Source organism: Pleurodeles waltl, chromosome 12, assembly GCF_031143425.1.
Source record: "Pleurodeles waltl isolate 20211129_DDA chromosome 12, aPleWal1.hap1.20221129, whole genome shotgun sequence".
Lineage (NCBI taxonomy): Eukaryota > Metazoa > Chordata > Amphibia > Caudata > Salamandridae > Pleurodeles > Pleurodeles waltl.
The window spans coordinates 685,038,587-685,052,499 of NC_090451.1; the positions used below are offsets into that span (position 1 = coordinate 685,038,587).

The 13,913-nt window shown below is 48.2% G+C and overlaps 1 protein-coding gene across 9 annotated transcripts in view; it reads left to right on the forward strand.

Annotated features, from left to right (window-relative positions):
- The window catches only part of KDM6B (lysine demethylase 6B), a 511,446-nt gene that overhangs the window by 411,362 nt on the left and 86,171 nt on the right, over positions 1–13,913 (forward strand). For all 9 annotated transcript variants that reach the window (XM_069218686.1, XM_069218685.1, XM_069218684.1 and 6 more), the window contains 2 exons: positions 5,062–5,293; positions 8,763–8,855. In XM_069218686.1, the coding sequence (XP_069074787.1) occupies positions 5,062–5,293; positions 8,763–8,855 (325 nt within the window). The remainder of the gene's footprint in view (positions 1–5,061; positions 5,294–8,762; positions 8,856–13,913) is intronic.

The following is a 13,913-nucleotide window of genomic DNA, read 5'->3' on the forward strand; positions in this document are numbered from 1 at the left end:
GACAGCCGGGGCAGAACGGGCTCGTTCAGCTCCTCGACAGCCGACCGCGAGGCCTAGGCGCTCGGCTACAGCGTCCCGCAGCAGATCTCGCTCTCAACGGAGATCCAGGTCGCGCTCAAGAAGATCACCCTCTTGGTCTTCATCAGGTTCTTCTGTCGGGCGTTACTCACCTACTCTTACAGATTCACCACCTGCTAGAGTCTCACCAGTGGATGACATAACCACATTCAACGAGGTGTTGCTAAGAGGAGCGCAGAAACTCAATATAGAGGTTCCAGAACCGTCTACCTCTTCATCAATCATCTTTGAGACGCTACAACAGAGATCAGCGTCGAAAAAGTTGCTGCCTCTAGTGCCTGGTTTGTTGCAGCCAACCATGGACACTTTTCTGGCCCCAGCCTCGCTTAAGTCTGCCCCGGCTCGGATTCTTAAAAAGTACAAGGCTCCAGAGCAAGACCCTTTATTCCTTAGGAAGGATCCGCCACCAGACTCAGTGATCATAGCTGCCGCCCGAAAGACCCACTCGGTGGCATCTTCATCCACGGTACCCCCGGATAAAGAGAGAAGGCATTTAGACTCTCTGGGAAGAAAGATGTGCGGGACAGCGGCTTCAGCAATGAAGGTCTCTAGTGCGTCTGCGCTCCTGGGCAGGTACGATCGTTCTCTGTGGGATTCCCTCAGTAGATTTACAGAAAAACTGCCCAGAGAAGACAGGCAAGATTTCCAAGAGATTCTACAGGAAGGATGCCTGGTATCTAACCAAGTTATCAGCGCGGCAGCGGATGGGGCGGATTTGGCGGCTCATGGGTACGCACATGGTATCTGTGCGAGGAGATCTTCCTGGCTGAGGCTCACTGGCTTGAAACAGGAGGCACAACAACGTATCCTGAATCTCCCATTTGCCGGGAATTCTCTATTCGGTGCCCATGCAGACGAAGAGATGGCCCGCATGAAGACCGAGGTGGATACCATGAAGGCGGTAGGCCTCGAAAGAAGGAAAGATTTCAGGCGGAGGTACAGACCGTACGATAGACGCCCTTTCCAACAGAGGGTTCAAACCCCTCATTGGTCGCAAAGGTCTCAGCAACGACAGGGACGCCCTCTGTTTCAGCGAAGAAACACAAGGGAGCGAGGGTCAAGCAGACCTCAACAGTCCACTCCAAAAGCACCCACTAAGCAATGAAGTCTCGCTTCCCTCGACACTGTACACCACTCTGGTGGGGGGGGGGAAGTATTATTGCTCATCTTCACGAGTGGCACTCTATCACAAGAGACAAATGGGTGCTCAATATTGTCGAACATGGCTATTCTCTTCTTTTCAAACAGCCTCCACCACACTTGCCACCAACCAAACACAATCTGTCTCATCTCACCTTGCTACGCAAGGAGGCTCTCGCCCTCCTAAGAAAGAATGCCATAGAAAGGGTTCCACCTGCCCACAGAGGAAAGGGGGTCTACTCCTGTTACTTTCTAGTAGCAAAGAAGGGTCAAGAGGGCGTTTTCAGGCCAATCCTGGATCTAAGACTGCTGAACAAATACATAAGAAAGCAGAAGTTCAGAATGCTAGCGCTTTACCAAATTTTCCCTCAACTGCATCAGGGAGACTGGATGTGTTCCATCGACCTGCAGGATGCGTATTTCCACATCCCAATAGCTCCAAAGCATCGAAAATTCCTGCGCTTTCGAGTAGCGTTACAGCATTACCAGTTCAGGGTTCTACCCTTTGGCCTGAAATCTGCTCCAAGAGTTTTCTCGAAATGTATGGCAGTGGTGGTGGCACATCTACGAAGACAAAGGATATACATATATCCATACCTAGACGACTGGCTACTAAAGGCTTCTTCTCCGGAGCAGGCGAGAAGCCATCGGGACATTGTACTAGGAGTTTGCGAAGCTCTAGGTCTTCAGGTCAATTACCAGAAGTCAACCTTGACTCCAACACAGAGACTTCACTACCTAGGAGCTATCATAAACACAGAACTACAAAAAGTGTATCCTTCGGAGGAACGACTGTCCTCAATAAACAAGAAGTGCCAGGACCTGTTGAGAGCCAGCGCACCTACGGCACGTCAGGTGACATCACTACTGGGCTCCATGGCATCGTGCATCTTTATTGTCCCAAATGCCAGACTCCACATGAGACCCCTCCAAGAGGCATTGGAGGCCAATTGGAGCCAAAGAACAGGTCGCTGGGAGGACACAATGCGGCTACCGGAGGTAGCACTTCAGTCATTGAGATGGTGGATGCACAGACCTCACCTGTCAGTGGGCGCTCCGTTTCACCAGGTACTTCCATCCGACACTCTGGTAACGGATGCGTCTCTTCAGGGATGGGGGGCTCATCTGGGTCCTTTTCAAGCGCAGGGTCTGTGGTCAGACAAGGAGAAGCAGTACCACATCAATCTGCTGGAACTCAGAGCGGTCCATCTGGCTCTCAAGTCTTTCACACCGCTAATTCAGGGGAAAACTCTATTGATACAGACGGACAATACAACCATGATGTATTACTTGAACAAACGAGGGGGAACGAGATCCCTACCCCTTTCACGAGAGTCCCAAGCGATATGGCATTGGCTCCTGGCCAGAGGAATGTCAATCACAGCAGTTCAACTGCCAGGTCAGCAGAACGTAGAAGCAGACTTTCTAAGCAGACACCTGGAGGACGTTCACGATTGGGTCCTGCACGAGGAAGTCGCAGAATACATCTTCGCGCAATGGGGTCGGCCTCAACTGGACCTCTTCGCAGACGATGTAAACAGGAAATGCCCAGACTTCGCATCCAGGTTCTACCGTCCGGGATCTCGAGGGAATGCCCTGTTGATCGACTGGTCAGGGACATTTCTTTACGCTTTTCCGCCGATTCCCCTCATTCCGGCAGTGATCAGCAAACTTTACGGATCCAGGACCAGAATGATTCTTATAGCGCCACAATGGCCTCGACAATTCTGGTACACGGATCTCCTCAACCTGTCGGAAAAACCTCACAGGAGGCTGCCGTGCAGACCGGATCTTCTGAGCAGAATGGAGGGCAGGATTCTGCATCCCAACCTACCCTCTCTGAGCTTAACAGCATGGCTCCTGAATTCCTGCAGTATGGGCACCTAGGACTCTCGCAGGAGTGCATGAACATCTTGAAAGAGTCCAAACGGCCTTCCACGCGGCGTTCCTACGCTTTGAAGTGGAAGAGATTCTACATATGGTGCTGTCAGCAAGGCCATAATCCCATACGGGCGCAGGAGGACGTCATACTGTCCTATTTGCTTCACCTAGCGAAATCCGGTCTGCAGGTATCATCTATTAAGGTACATTTGTCTGCTATTACTGCCTATCGCAAGTCACCTTCTCAGGAATCCTTCTTTACGAAACCTGTAGTCAAGGATTTCTTAGAAGGTTTGAAGAAAGTTTTTCCGCCAATTCGGAGGCCTTCTCCTCCGTGGGAACTGAACATAGTCCTAGCAAAACTTATGGGCCCTCCTTTCGAGCCTATCCATAAGGCCTCCTTACAACACCTTACGTGGAAAACGGCTTTTCTGGTGGCCATTACTTCAGCGAGGAGGGTCAGTGAGATCCAGGCCTTGTCTGCAAAAGAACCGTACACGGTTTTTCATGACAATAGAGTAGTTCTACGAACTCACCCATCTTTCCTTCCGAAGGTGGTGTCAGAATTCCATATTAATCAGACCATAACTTTACCGACGTTCTTTCCCAATCCGGAAACTCCGGCTGAGAAAGCATTGCACTCATTAGACTTGAAAAGAGTGCTGAAATTTTATCGGGACAAGACAAAATCGATTAGACACTCTAACCGCTTGTTTGTGAACTATGGTCATTTAAGGACAGGAGAAGCAGCATCTAAGCGAACAATATCAAGATGGATAGTTTCTTGTATTGTTAATACTTACCAGCTAGCTAATAGACAATTGCTAGCGCGGCCTAGAGCGCATTCCACAAGGGGAAAAGCGGCTACTGCTGCTCTCCTTAACAATGTTCCTATATCTGAGATTTGTAAGGCTGCTACATGGAAGTCTGTCCATACTTTTACAAGACATTATTGTTTAGACTCAGATGCAAGAGCGGATGCCCAACTGGGGCAGGCCTCTCTAAGGAATTTATTTGCGTAAGACATGTCTATTCCTGCACTTCTATCGAACAGTCCGCTGGGTTTAGGGATGGGCTTGCTAATCTATTCAATGTTTATGACTATTGATGAGGATCCCCTGGAAGAGAAGGATAAGTTACTTACCTGTAAATCCTAGTTCTCTTCCAGGGGTATCCTCATCAAAGTCATAAACAACCCACCCTCCTTCCCGGACGCACGTCTACTGGAAGTGCAGGACAGACAGTATTTTGATTCAATTATACAAATTGTCACTGTAAAAAGAACTGACCTAACTGTGAACCAACTGTCACCTTTCCTTCACCCCTGAGGCATGGTGGGACACTGGAGGTGCTCAGGGTCTTAAAGGCACAGTGCCAAAGTTTTTATGGTTCTCCTGTGTTAACCTACATGCAGCCTATTGGCTAAGAATGCTTCATTGTTTTTCAATGCAGTTTTCTCTATTTTTTCACTAGAGTTTGCTATTGCTTACTTCCCCAAGCCTAGTTTTAGGAGCTTGGGTACTTATTTAGGCTCTATTGTAGTATTTAATAAAAAAAAAAAAAAAAAAAACTTCATGGAAATAAAGCATTTTAGCCTGTTTTTAACATGATAGCCTGCATGACTGTTTGTTACACATGTATAATGTGTATATATTTTATATATGCTCCGGGGTCCCCGCACAAGGGCGGGAATATTCAATGTTTATGACTTTGATGAGGATACCCCTGGAAGAGAACTAGGATTTACAGGTAAGTAACTTATCCTTTCAGTGGTCCCTATCTATAGGGATACTACAGTAACTCCACTAGGCCAGTTTTGCTAAAGAACATCAATGTAAGCAGCGGTGGCAGTCATAATTTTAATGGAATAATCTGTCCTTTGTTTCCACAGGGCTCTTACCTGTCCAATCTTTTTGCTCTGTTAGGTATGTCTTGCTAACTTTGTTTTTTTGGCCGCTACAGGAACTCGAATCCCCGGCCTTTGCATGGAAAACTCGACACCATCCATACCTGTGTGCAGGCTCTGCTGCGGGACCAGCAGCAGCCGCAGCTCTGGGAGCAAATGGGTCAGATCTACGAGTCAGAGCATGAGTTGGAGGAGGCAATCCATTGCTACCAAAATGCTGCTCGCCACCAGCGCGAGTACAGCAGCTATGGCGACCTCAATGCCCGCATCAGCAGGCTGCTGCAGCAGGTAACATCGCTGGTCCCTTCTCATCCTTTCATACGGCCTTACACCCTAGTCCATCAGCTCTTGCTGCGGTCTTCCTTCTCATTCCTTTTGATGCCTTTGGCTCTTTTAGCCACGGGTGCTGAAGTATCCTGGTTGGTTAGTCATGATGATTGGTCGTATTTCCTAATCTGTAGTGCTTCATGGGCTGTAGGCTGGGGCAAAATCACGGTAAACGGCAAAGGAAAGTTGTCCATTTAGCGAATGATGGGTGCCGTTTTTTATACGGGGTAGAGCCTGAAAAGAAGCAGTTTTTGGTATGCATCTCCGTGTTTGGTATTTAAAGAGATGAAAGCAATCCTGAAAAAGAGGGTGTCCCAGCCTTTGCCGCCTTCTGACCTCCTTACTTGGTTGTGTCCATTCTTTGGATTTAATGTATCCAAAGAACGGTACTCCCTTGTGTCTCTTGTCCTCTCCGTTTCACCAGATGTTGCATAGCTCCCTTAGACTAATATGCAAGTGCAAGTTTCCTGGTGACAAGTTGTTTAACATGGTAGGTAGGCAGTGTAAGGAAATGCCTCCTTGGCATGGTTGCCCCCTGACTTTTTGCCTTTGCTGATGCTATGTTTACAATTGAAAGTGTGCTGAGGCCTGCTAACCAGGCCCCAGCACCAGTGTTCTTTCCCTAACCTGTACTTTTGTATCCACAATTGGCAGACCCTGGCATCCAGATAAGTCCCTTGTAACTGGTACTTCTAGTACCAAGGGCCCTGAAGGTCTCTAAGGGCTACAGCATGTCTTATGCCACCCTGGAGACCTCTCACTCAGCACAGACCCACTGCTTGCCAGCTTGTGTGTGCTAGTGAGGACAAAACGAGTAAGTCGACATGGCACTCCCCTCAGGGTGCCATGCCAGCCTCTCACTGCCTATGCAGTATAGGTAAGACACCCCTCTAGCAGGCCTTACAGCCCTAAGGCAGGGTGCACTATACCATAGGTGAGGGTACCAGTGCATGAGCATGGTACCCCTACAGTGTCTAAACAAAACCGTAGACATTGTAAGTGCAGGGTAGCCATAAGAGTATATGGTCTGGGAGTCTGTCAAACACGAACTCCACAGCACCATAATGGCTACACTGAAAACTGGGAAGTTTGGTATCAAACTTCTCAGCACAATAAATGCACACTGATGCCAGTGTACATTTTATTGCAAAATACACCCCAGAGGGCACCTTAGAGGTGCCCCCTGAAACTTAACCGACTGTCTGTGTAGGCTGACTAGTTCCAGCAGCCTGCCACACTAGAGACATGTTGCTGGCCCCATGGGGAGAGTGCCTTTGTCACTCTGTGGCTAGTAACAAAGCCTGCACTGGGTGGAGATGCTAACACCTCCCCCAGGCAGGAGCTGTGACACCTGGCGGTGAGCCTCAAAGGCTCACCCCTTTGTCACAGCCCAGCAGGGCACTCCAGCTTAGTGGAGTTGCCCGCCCCCTCCGGCCACGGCCCCCACTTTTGGCGGCAAGGCTGGAGGGAACAAAGAAAGCAACAAGGAGGAGTCACTGGCCAGTCAGGACAGCCCTTGCAGATGGAGGATTCCCCCAATAGGGTTAGGATTGTGACCCCCTCCCCTTGGGAGGAGGCACAAAGAGGGTGTACCCACCCTCAGGGCTAGTAGCCATTGGCTACTAACCCCCCAGACCTAAACACGCCCTTAAATTTAGTTTTAAGGGCTACCCTGAACCCTAGAAAATTAGATTCCTGCAACAACAAGAAGAAGGACTGCCTAGCTGAAAACCCCTGCAGAGGAAGACCAGAAGACAACAACTGCCTTGGCTCCAGAAACTCACCGGCCTGTCTCCTGCCTTCCAAAGAACTCTGCTCCAGCGACGCCTTCCAAAGCGACCTCTGAATCCTCTGAGGACTGCCCTGCTTCGACGACGACAAGAAACTCCCGAGGACAGCGGACCTGCTCCAAAAAGACTGCAACTTTGTTTCAAGAAGCAGCTTTAAAGAACCCTGCAACTCCCCGCAAGAAGCGTGAGACTTGCAACACTGCACCCGGCGACCCCGACTCGGCTGGTGGAGAACCAACACCTCAGGGAGGACCCCCGGACTACTCTACGACTGTGAGTACCAAAACCTGTCCCCCCTGAGCCCCCACAGCGCCGCCTGCAGAGGGAATCCCGAGGCTTCCCCTGACCGCGACTCTTTGAAACCTAAGTCCCGACGCCTGGAAAAGACCCTGCACCCGCAGCCCCCAGGACCGGACTTTCACTGCAGAAGTGACCCCCAGGAGTCCCTCTCCCTTGCCCAAGTGGAGGTTTCCCCGAGGAAGCCCCCCCTTGCCTGCCTGCAGCGCTGAAGAGATCCCTTGATCTCTCATTGACTTCCATTGCGAACCCGACGCTTGTTCTAACACTGCACCCGGCCGCCCCCGTGCCGCTGAGGGTGACATTTCTGTGTGGGCTTGTGTCCCCCCCGGTGCCCTACAAAACCCCCCTGGTCTGCCCTCCGAAGACGCGGGTACTTACCTGCTGGCAGACTGGAACCGGGGCACCCCCTTCTCTCCATTGAAGCCTATGCGTTTTGGACACCACTTTGAACTCTGCACCTGACCGGCCCTGAGCTGCTGGTGTGGTAACTTTGGGGTTGCTCTGAACCCCCAACGGTGGGCTACCTTGGACCAAGAACTGAACCCTGTAAGTGTCTTACTTACCTGGTAAAACTAACAAAAACTTACCTCCCCCAGGAACTGTGAAAATTGCACTAAGTGTCCACTTTTAAAATAGCTATTTGTGAATAACTTGAAAAGTATACATGCAATTGAAATGATTCAAAGTTCCTAATGTACTTACCTGCAATACCTTTCAAACAAGATATTACATGTTAAATTTGAACCTGTGGTTCTTAAAATAAACTAAGAAAATATATTTTTCTATAACAAAACCTATTGGCTGGATTTGTCTCTGAGTGTGTGTACCTCATTTATTGTCTATGTGTATGTACAACAAATGCTTAACACTACTCCTTGGATAAGCCTACTGCTCGACCACACTACCACAAAATAGAGCATTAGTATTATCTCTTTTTACCACTATTTTACCTCTAAGGGGAACCCTTGGACTCTGTGCATGCTATTCCTTACTTTGAAAAAGCACATACAGAGCCAACTTCCTACAGGCAGTGGTAAACATTTTCTAAAATACACTAGCAACATTATATCTTAACATTGGTTTTGCCTATAGGTCCCTCACTTTCGAGGTTGAAAGGCAGGCTAGAAAAGTGCAAGGGACAATAACCACATTTAAGGTATAAGCAGTACAGACCAGCTCCAGAACAGGTTTTGAAGTGGGAGTACTTTCTCCACGTGTCGACTGATATTGTGTATCCTTCTTTCTGTAGCCCTTCCAACGTGTTCACCTATCTAGTGCGTTCTAAACACATTTCTGCTAATCAGATGTTTCACCTCTTATCTAATGCTTTTTCTCTTCAGGTTCCCATCTGGAGCATGCACTCAGGCCCATCACACCACAGGATCAAGGCGCTCCCTCCTTTGCAGCAAGTCTGGTCGCTGATGCAGCTGGAGGTGAGGGTGGCTTGAAAGACTGGGTGGGTGCAAACGTCAGTGCTTGCCATACTTAGGATGAACAAGCATGCGACTTAAAATAGGTGGGAGCACATGCTTGACCAGTCTTTAAACTGGTTGTCACACCTTGGGAAGATGTGATGATTTAAACATGTACTTGAGGTTTTAGTCCACTTCAGGTGTGCCAGTTCAGATCAGAATACCTTTTAAATGCTATAGCAGAATTTTAAGAATTCATCAGCAGCTTCAGTGTTTTATGTTAGGATAGAGGGCTGATCTAGACATGGGCATCTTCATTTTATACTATGTCTCAATTCTACTAGGGTGCCTCCTCCCTCCTTTGAAGATGAGATAAGTATTTTTAGGTCAAGCCCACCAGACCCCGCTGCTGACTGCTTGCAAAAGATGTTTTGTGGGCTGAGCAAGAGCTTTCAGGGGACTATAGCCCGCCCATTGCTTACCATTGGTTGGCTCTGTCAGTCTTGATTGCTTTTTGTGGCTTTCCTTGTCCCAGCTTGTCCATCTTGAGTTTGTTCCTAGAGCAAAGCTTTGTTACCATCTTTCTAACAGGCTGGCTTCGATCCTTCTGCTGCTTACTTTTAGGTTTTAAATCTTTCTGTTGAATTTTCAGATAAATTAGGCACTAAGTATACATCATAGATTAATAAATGTATGTGTAAAGGAAAGCACTAAACAGTTTGTTTACAAGTATATCATTATATGACAACCAACGCATTCACCATTTACTTCCCTTACTTGCAACCATAAAAGAACAAATAAAAAGGGCCAAGAGACTGCCAGCATATATCTCCTGTTAATGGTAGAAATGACCCGTGAGCAACAGAATGAAAGATCTATAGAGAGTCCTATCAATAGGAAGGGGCACAGAAGAAAAAACTGGAATAAAATCCTTAGGCCCATATTTATACCTTTTTAGCGCCGTTTTTGTGCCGTTTTTTGACGCAAAAATGGCACAAACTTACAAAATACAATTGTATTTTGTAAGTTTGCGCCGCTTTTGCGTCAAAAAGTGGCGCAAATGCGGCACTAAAAAAGTATAAATATGGGCCTTAGTATCCAGAATATATGTGACAAAATGCTAACCTGTAGATCTGAAGCTGATGTGCACAAATGTATAGATGGGCTTCTCACTTTTAGGGAACTACTTGCTTGCGGCATGTGTAGCTGTGGATAAACACGCTCTGCATACTCGTGCCGTCTAGTGTTGGGCTTCGACGTGTGCAACTTCTTTTTCCTAACAAAATTAAAAAAAAAAACTTTTCAGTAACAAAGTATACACACTCCTGTTTCTGGTAATGTGCATAGACACGGGCTCTATTGTTAGATTGTTTTCTCTGCCGTCTGTTTCAGACGTGTATCTACCAAGCTCCGAGTTAATGACTTGCGGTGATCGCCTTTGAGCACTTTAGGTTTTCTCCATTCCAGTTGGTGACAACAATCACTGCTTGCAGGACCTTTTGGTGTCGCGCAACCTTCCTAGGACTCTAACTGGGCTCTACTCAATGTGATTTTCAGGGCCCTTGTCCCTGTCGGGCCTAATCCCGTCATTGCCTGCTTGAAAACTGTGACTGTGTGATGGAAACGACTCCTTTACAAAACAATCCACAGTGCCGCGCAGAGTATCCCTGGACAGACCTCCACCAGGTTTGCAACCTGTCTGCCCATGGTGTACTACAGGACGACTCCTCCTCCTGCCTGGGCTTCCGCAGTAAGAAGACATTGCAGTACCAGTGCGATCGATACCTTGTTAGACAACCTATTGGGCAGTGGCAGTGGCAGGGAGACGACATTGATCATAGATCAAGGAGGACACAGGACCAGGACCCTCAAGCCAACAGCCCCTTTAGTTCTGCCCAGATAGAGCTCTCATTTAGAGTCTGAGAACGAAGAATTCCAAGCTCTCCAGGTCCAGCCACAGAAGACAACATCCTCCTTCCACCACCTTCCCATCATTGAACCAAGACTGAGCACCTTCCTCTAGCCCAGCATCAGGCTTCTGGTCAGTCACGGCGTAAAGGCCATGGTGTGCACTGAAAACATGCTGTGGAGTTGACTCCTACCCGAGAAAGGGCATTCCTCTATTCCCTCCCCCCCCTTCCTTCCCCCCAAAAAAATCCCTCCATGCAGTATTCTTTCCCCAGAACATCAGCACCCCCTTCAAGAGGAAGTAGAGGCCCTAATTACCAAGGGGGCCATGCTACCCGTGTTGCCACATCGAGACAAAGTGGTGCATCCTTCTACTTCCTTATCCAAAAGAAGGATGGTTCAATATGGCCCCTACTCTGTCTCCGTCCCCTCAATGCGTACATTCTTTCAGGACGCTTCCATATGATCATGCTCCAGGATGTCATCGCACTACTGCAGCAAGGTGGCTTCATGGCAGGCATCTACTTTCACATCCTGGTCCGACCTGCACATCACTGATACCTCAGGTTTGTGATAAGGAGCCAGCGTTTTCAGTTCAAAGTGCTGCCCTTGACGGTATCCACAGCCCTCCGGGTAATCACAAAATGTCTTTGCCTGAGAGCTGCCCATCTCAGGAGGGCTGGTGTTCGCGTGGTTCTTTTTCTTGGATGACTCGCTTGTCCGGAGTGCAAGCCAACAACAGTGCTTTGCTCGTATGCAGACCACAAAAGGCCTGCTGTACAATCTGAGGTTCAATGCAAACATGGTAAAGTTCCACCTTCAGCTTGTTAAGGGTCAGCCCTTCTTCAGGGCAGTCTTCAACTCAGTCACCAGAAAGGCTTATCTCCCGGCCAAACAAAAGTCCAAGCTTTCCAGTCATTACTGCCCCGTTTTCAGTCATATGCCCAGATACAAGTAAGGACAGTTGTGAACCTCTTTGGCTTGATGCCCTTATGTACTGCCATAATTAACCACAACACATTACACATGCTCCTGTTGCAGACGTGCTTACCATCACAGTGGTCACAAGCAGATGGTCATTGGGAGATCTAGTGTTGACTTGGACCAACACCCATTGCTTTCTGCAGTGGTGGAACAACAACCTGTTGCAGTGCAAGCCCTTTCTTGCCCAGTACCCCAAGTGACCATCATAACGGATGCTTCCTTCACATGGTGCGCATTCAACACAAAGTGGTACTCATCCGCACAGACAACATGACCTTCATGTACTAGCTCCTGAAATAGGTTGGCACACCTTCACCACACTTCAGTGTTAGCTCAGAGCATTTAGCGCTGAGCACTTCACCACAGAGTCCATCTACTGGCGGGGTACATGCCGGCAGGGGCAGTTTTGCAGACCTGTCCATTAGTTGGAACTCTACATGCAAGTCCTGCTTCAGTACTTTCATCAGTGGGAGTTTCTCAATGTAGGCCTCTTTGCCACTGCCAAAAAGGCCCAAGATTCACCTCCGGGTTCCCACATTCACAGTGTATTCGCAGTGCACTTCGGATGACCTGTTCATGAATGTTTGCCTACGCTTTTCCACCTCTCCCATTCCTTCTATTCATGGTTTGGAGGTTTCTGCAAACATCCCCTACCCTCATACTGGTGGCTCCCACATTGCCTAGACAACCCAGGTTGGGCAGCTTGACCGATCGGTTGGGCCCTCTGGAAGCTGCCCAACCGGCTAGACCTTCTTACTTAGAACAGAGCACATGTCAGGCATCCAAACCACAGACAGCTCAATCTTTGGATTTGACACCTGAAGTCCTAGAATTCGGCTACTTCAATGTCCCTGAGAGTGTGACCACCCTCAAGGTTGCCCCAGACATAACACACGTCTAATATGCAGGCAGGTGGAAAAGATAAGTCTATTACAGTCTCTCCAAACACATAGAAGAGCTGCTCAGGCCTACAGTAAATTAGTCTGCTTCCTGCTTCACTTACAAATGTCATGGCTTGCCTACATGCTATGTGATTTAAGGGTCCCTGTTGTTAAGGCCTTTATGGAAGGACTTGAAAGTGTCATCCCACCCTGGGCACTCACAGCTCCTGACTTGAACCTCAACATTGTTGTCACATGACTCATGGACCCTTCCTTTGAAACACTCCATTTGTGCTTTCTACAGTTTCTCTCCTGGGAGGTGGCTTTCCTAGAGGACATAACCTCTATCCAGCGTGTAAGTAAGCTTCGAGCTCTTACCCTCCAGAAACCTTTCTTTCAGGTGCACAATAGGGTCGTCCTCAGGGCAAATCAAAAAATTCTGCCTAAGGTGGTATCTTTCTATCTGAACCACACCATTGAAGTCCCAGTGTTCTTCCCACACCAGTATTATGTGGCAGAATTGACTCTTCACACACACTAGATGTCAATTGGGCTCCCATGTATTACATTGACAAGACAAAACCCAACAGCAGTTTGTCTCATTCACAAAACCATGCAAGAGCCATGCTTTCTTCAAAGCGGACATAGCCCTGGTGTTTGGACAAATGCATTCAAACCTATAACGCTAAGCCAATAGATAATTGTCCGCCCCACCCAGACCAAACTGCTCACAAAAAATGGGGGCAGGTGGGTGGGGGGAAGCCATTGCTCTCCTTGGTAACCTGCTAGCAGCTGACATGTAAAGCAGCTACCTGGTCAACCCACCCACTTTCACCAAGCACTACTATGTGGATGTGATGACTCGGATTGTTAGTAAGGCTGTTCTACGCACATTTTTTTCAGGCCTTTGCAACATCCTCTGGCTAGCCATTGCTCAGGGGAGAACTGTTCACAGTTTATGCAGACCATGTGTATTTACAGTTGCAGAAAATGTTACCATGAACAGATGCTTACAGGGTTTTTTGTGCTATAGATTTACATGCGTCCATCATGCCTCCCTGGAAACCTATAGCCGTTGCAGATCTTCTAACTCTTTATATGGTCCTCGTCTTCTGTTACTTTATGCTTCATTTCATCCTCACCTGCCATACGGGCAATCTTAGAATTGAGCAGATGCCCATTTGCATTACCAGTAATGGAAGAGTCGCTATACCTTCTGACTCGAAAGACTACCTTGGAAAAAAAAAAAAAAAAGTTGCACGTGTCAGAGCCCCACACCAGATAGCAGGAGTATGCAGCACACGTG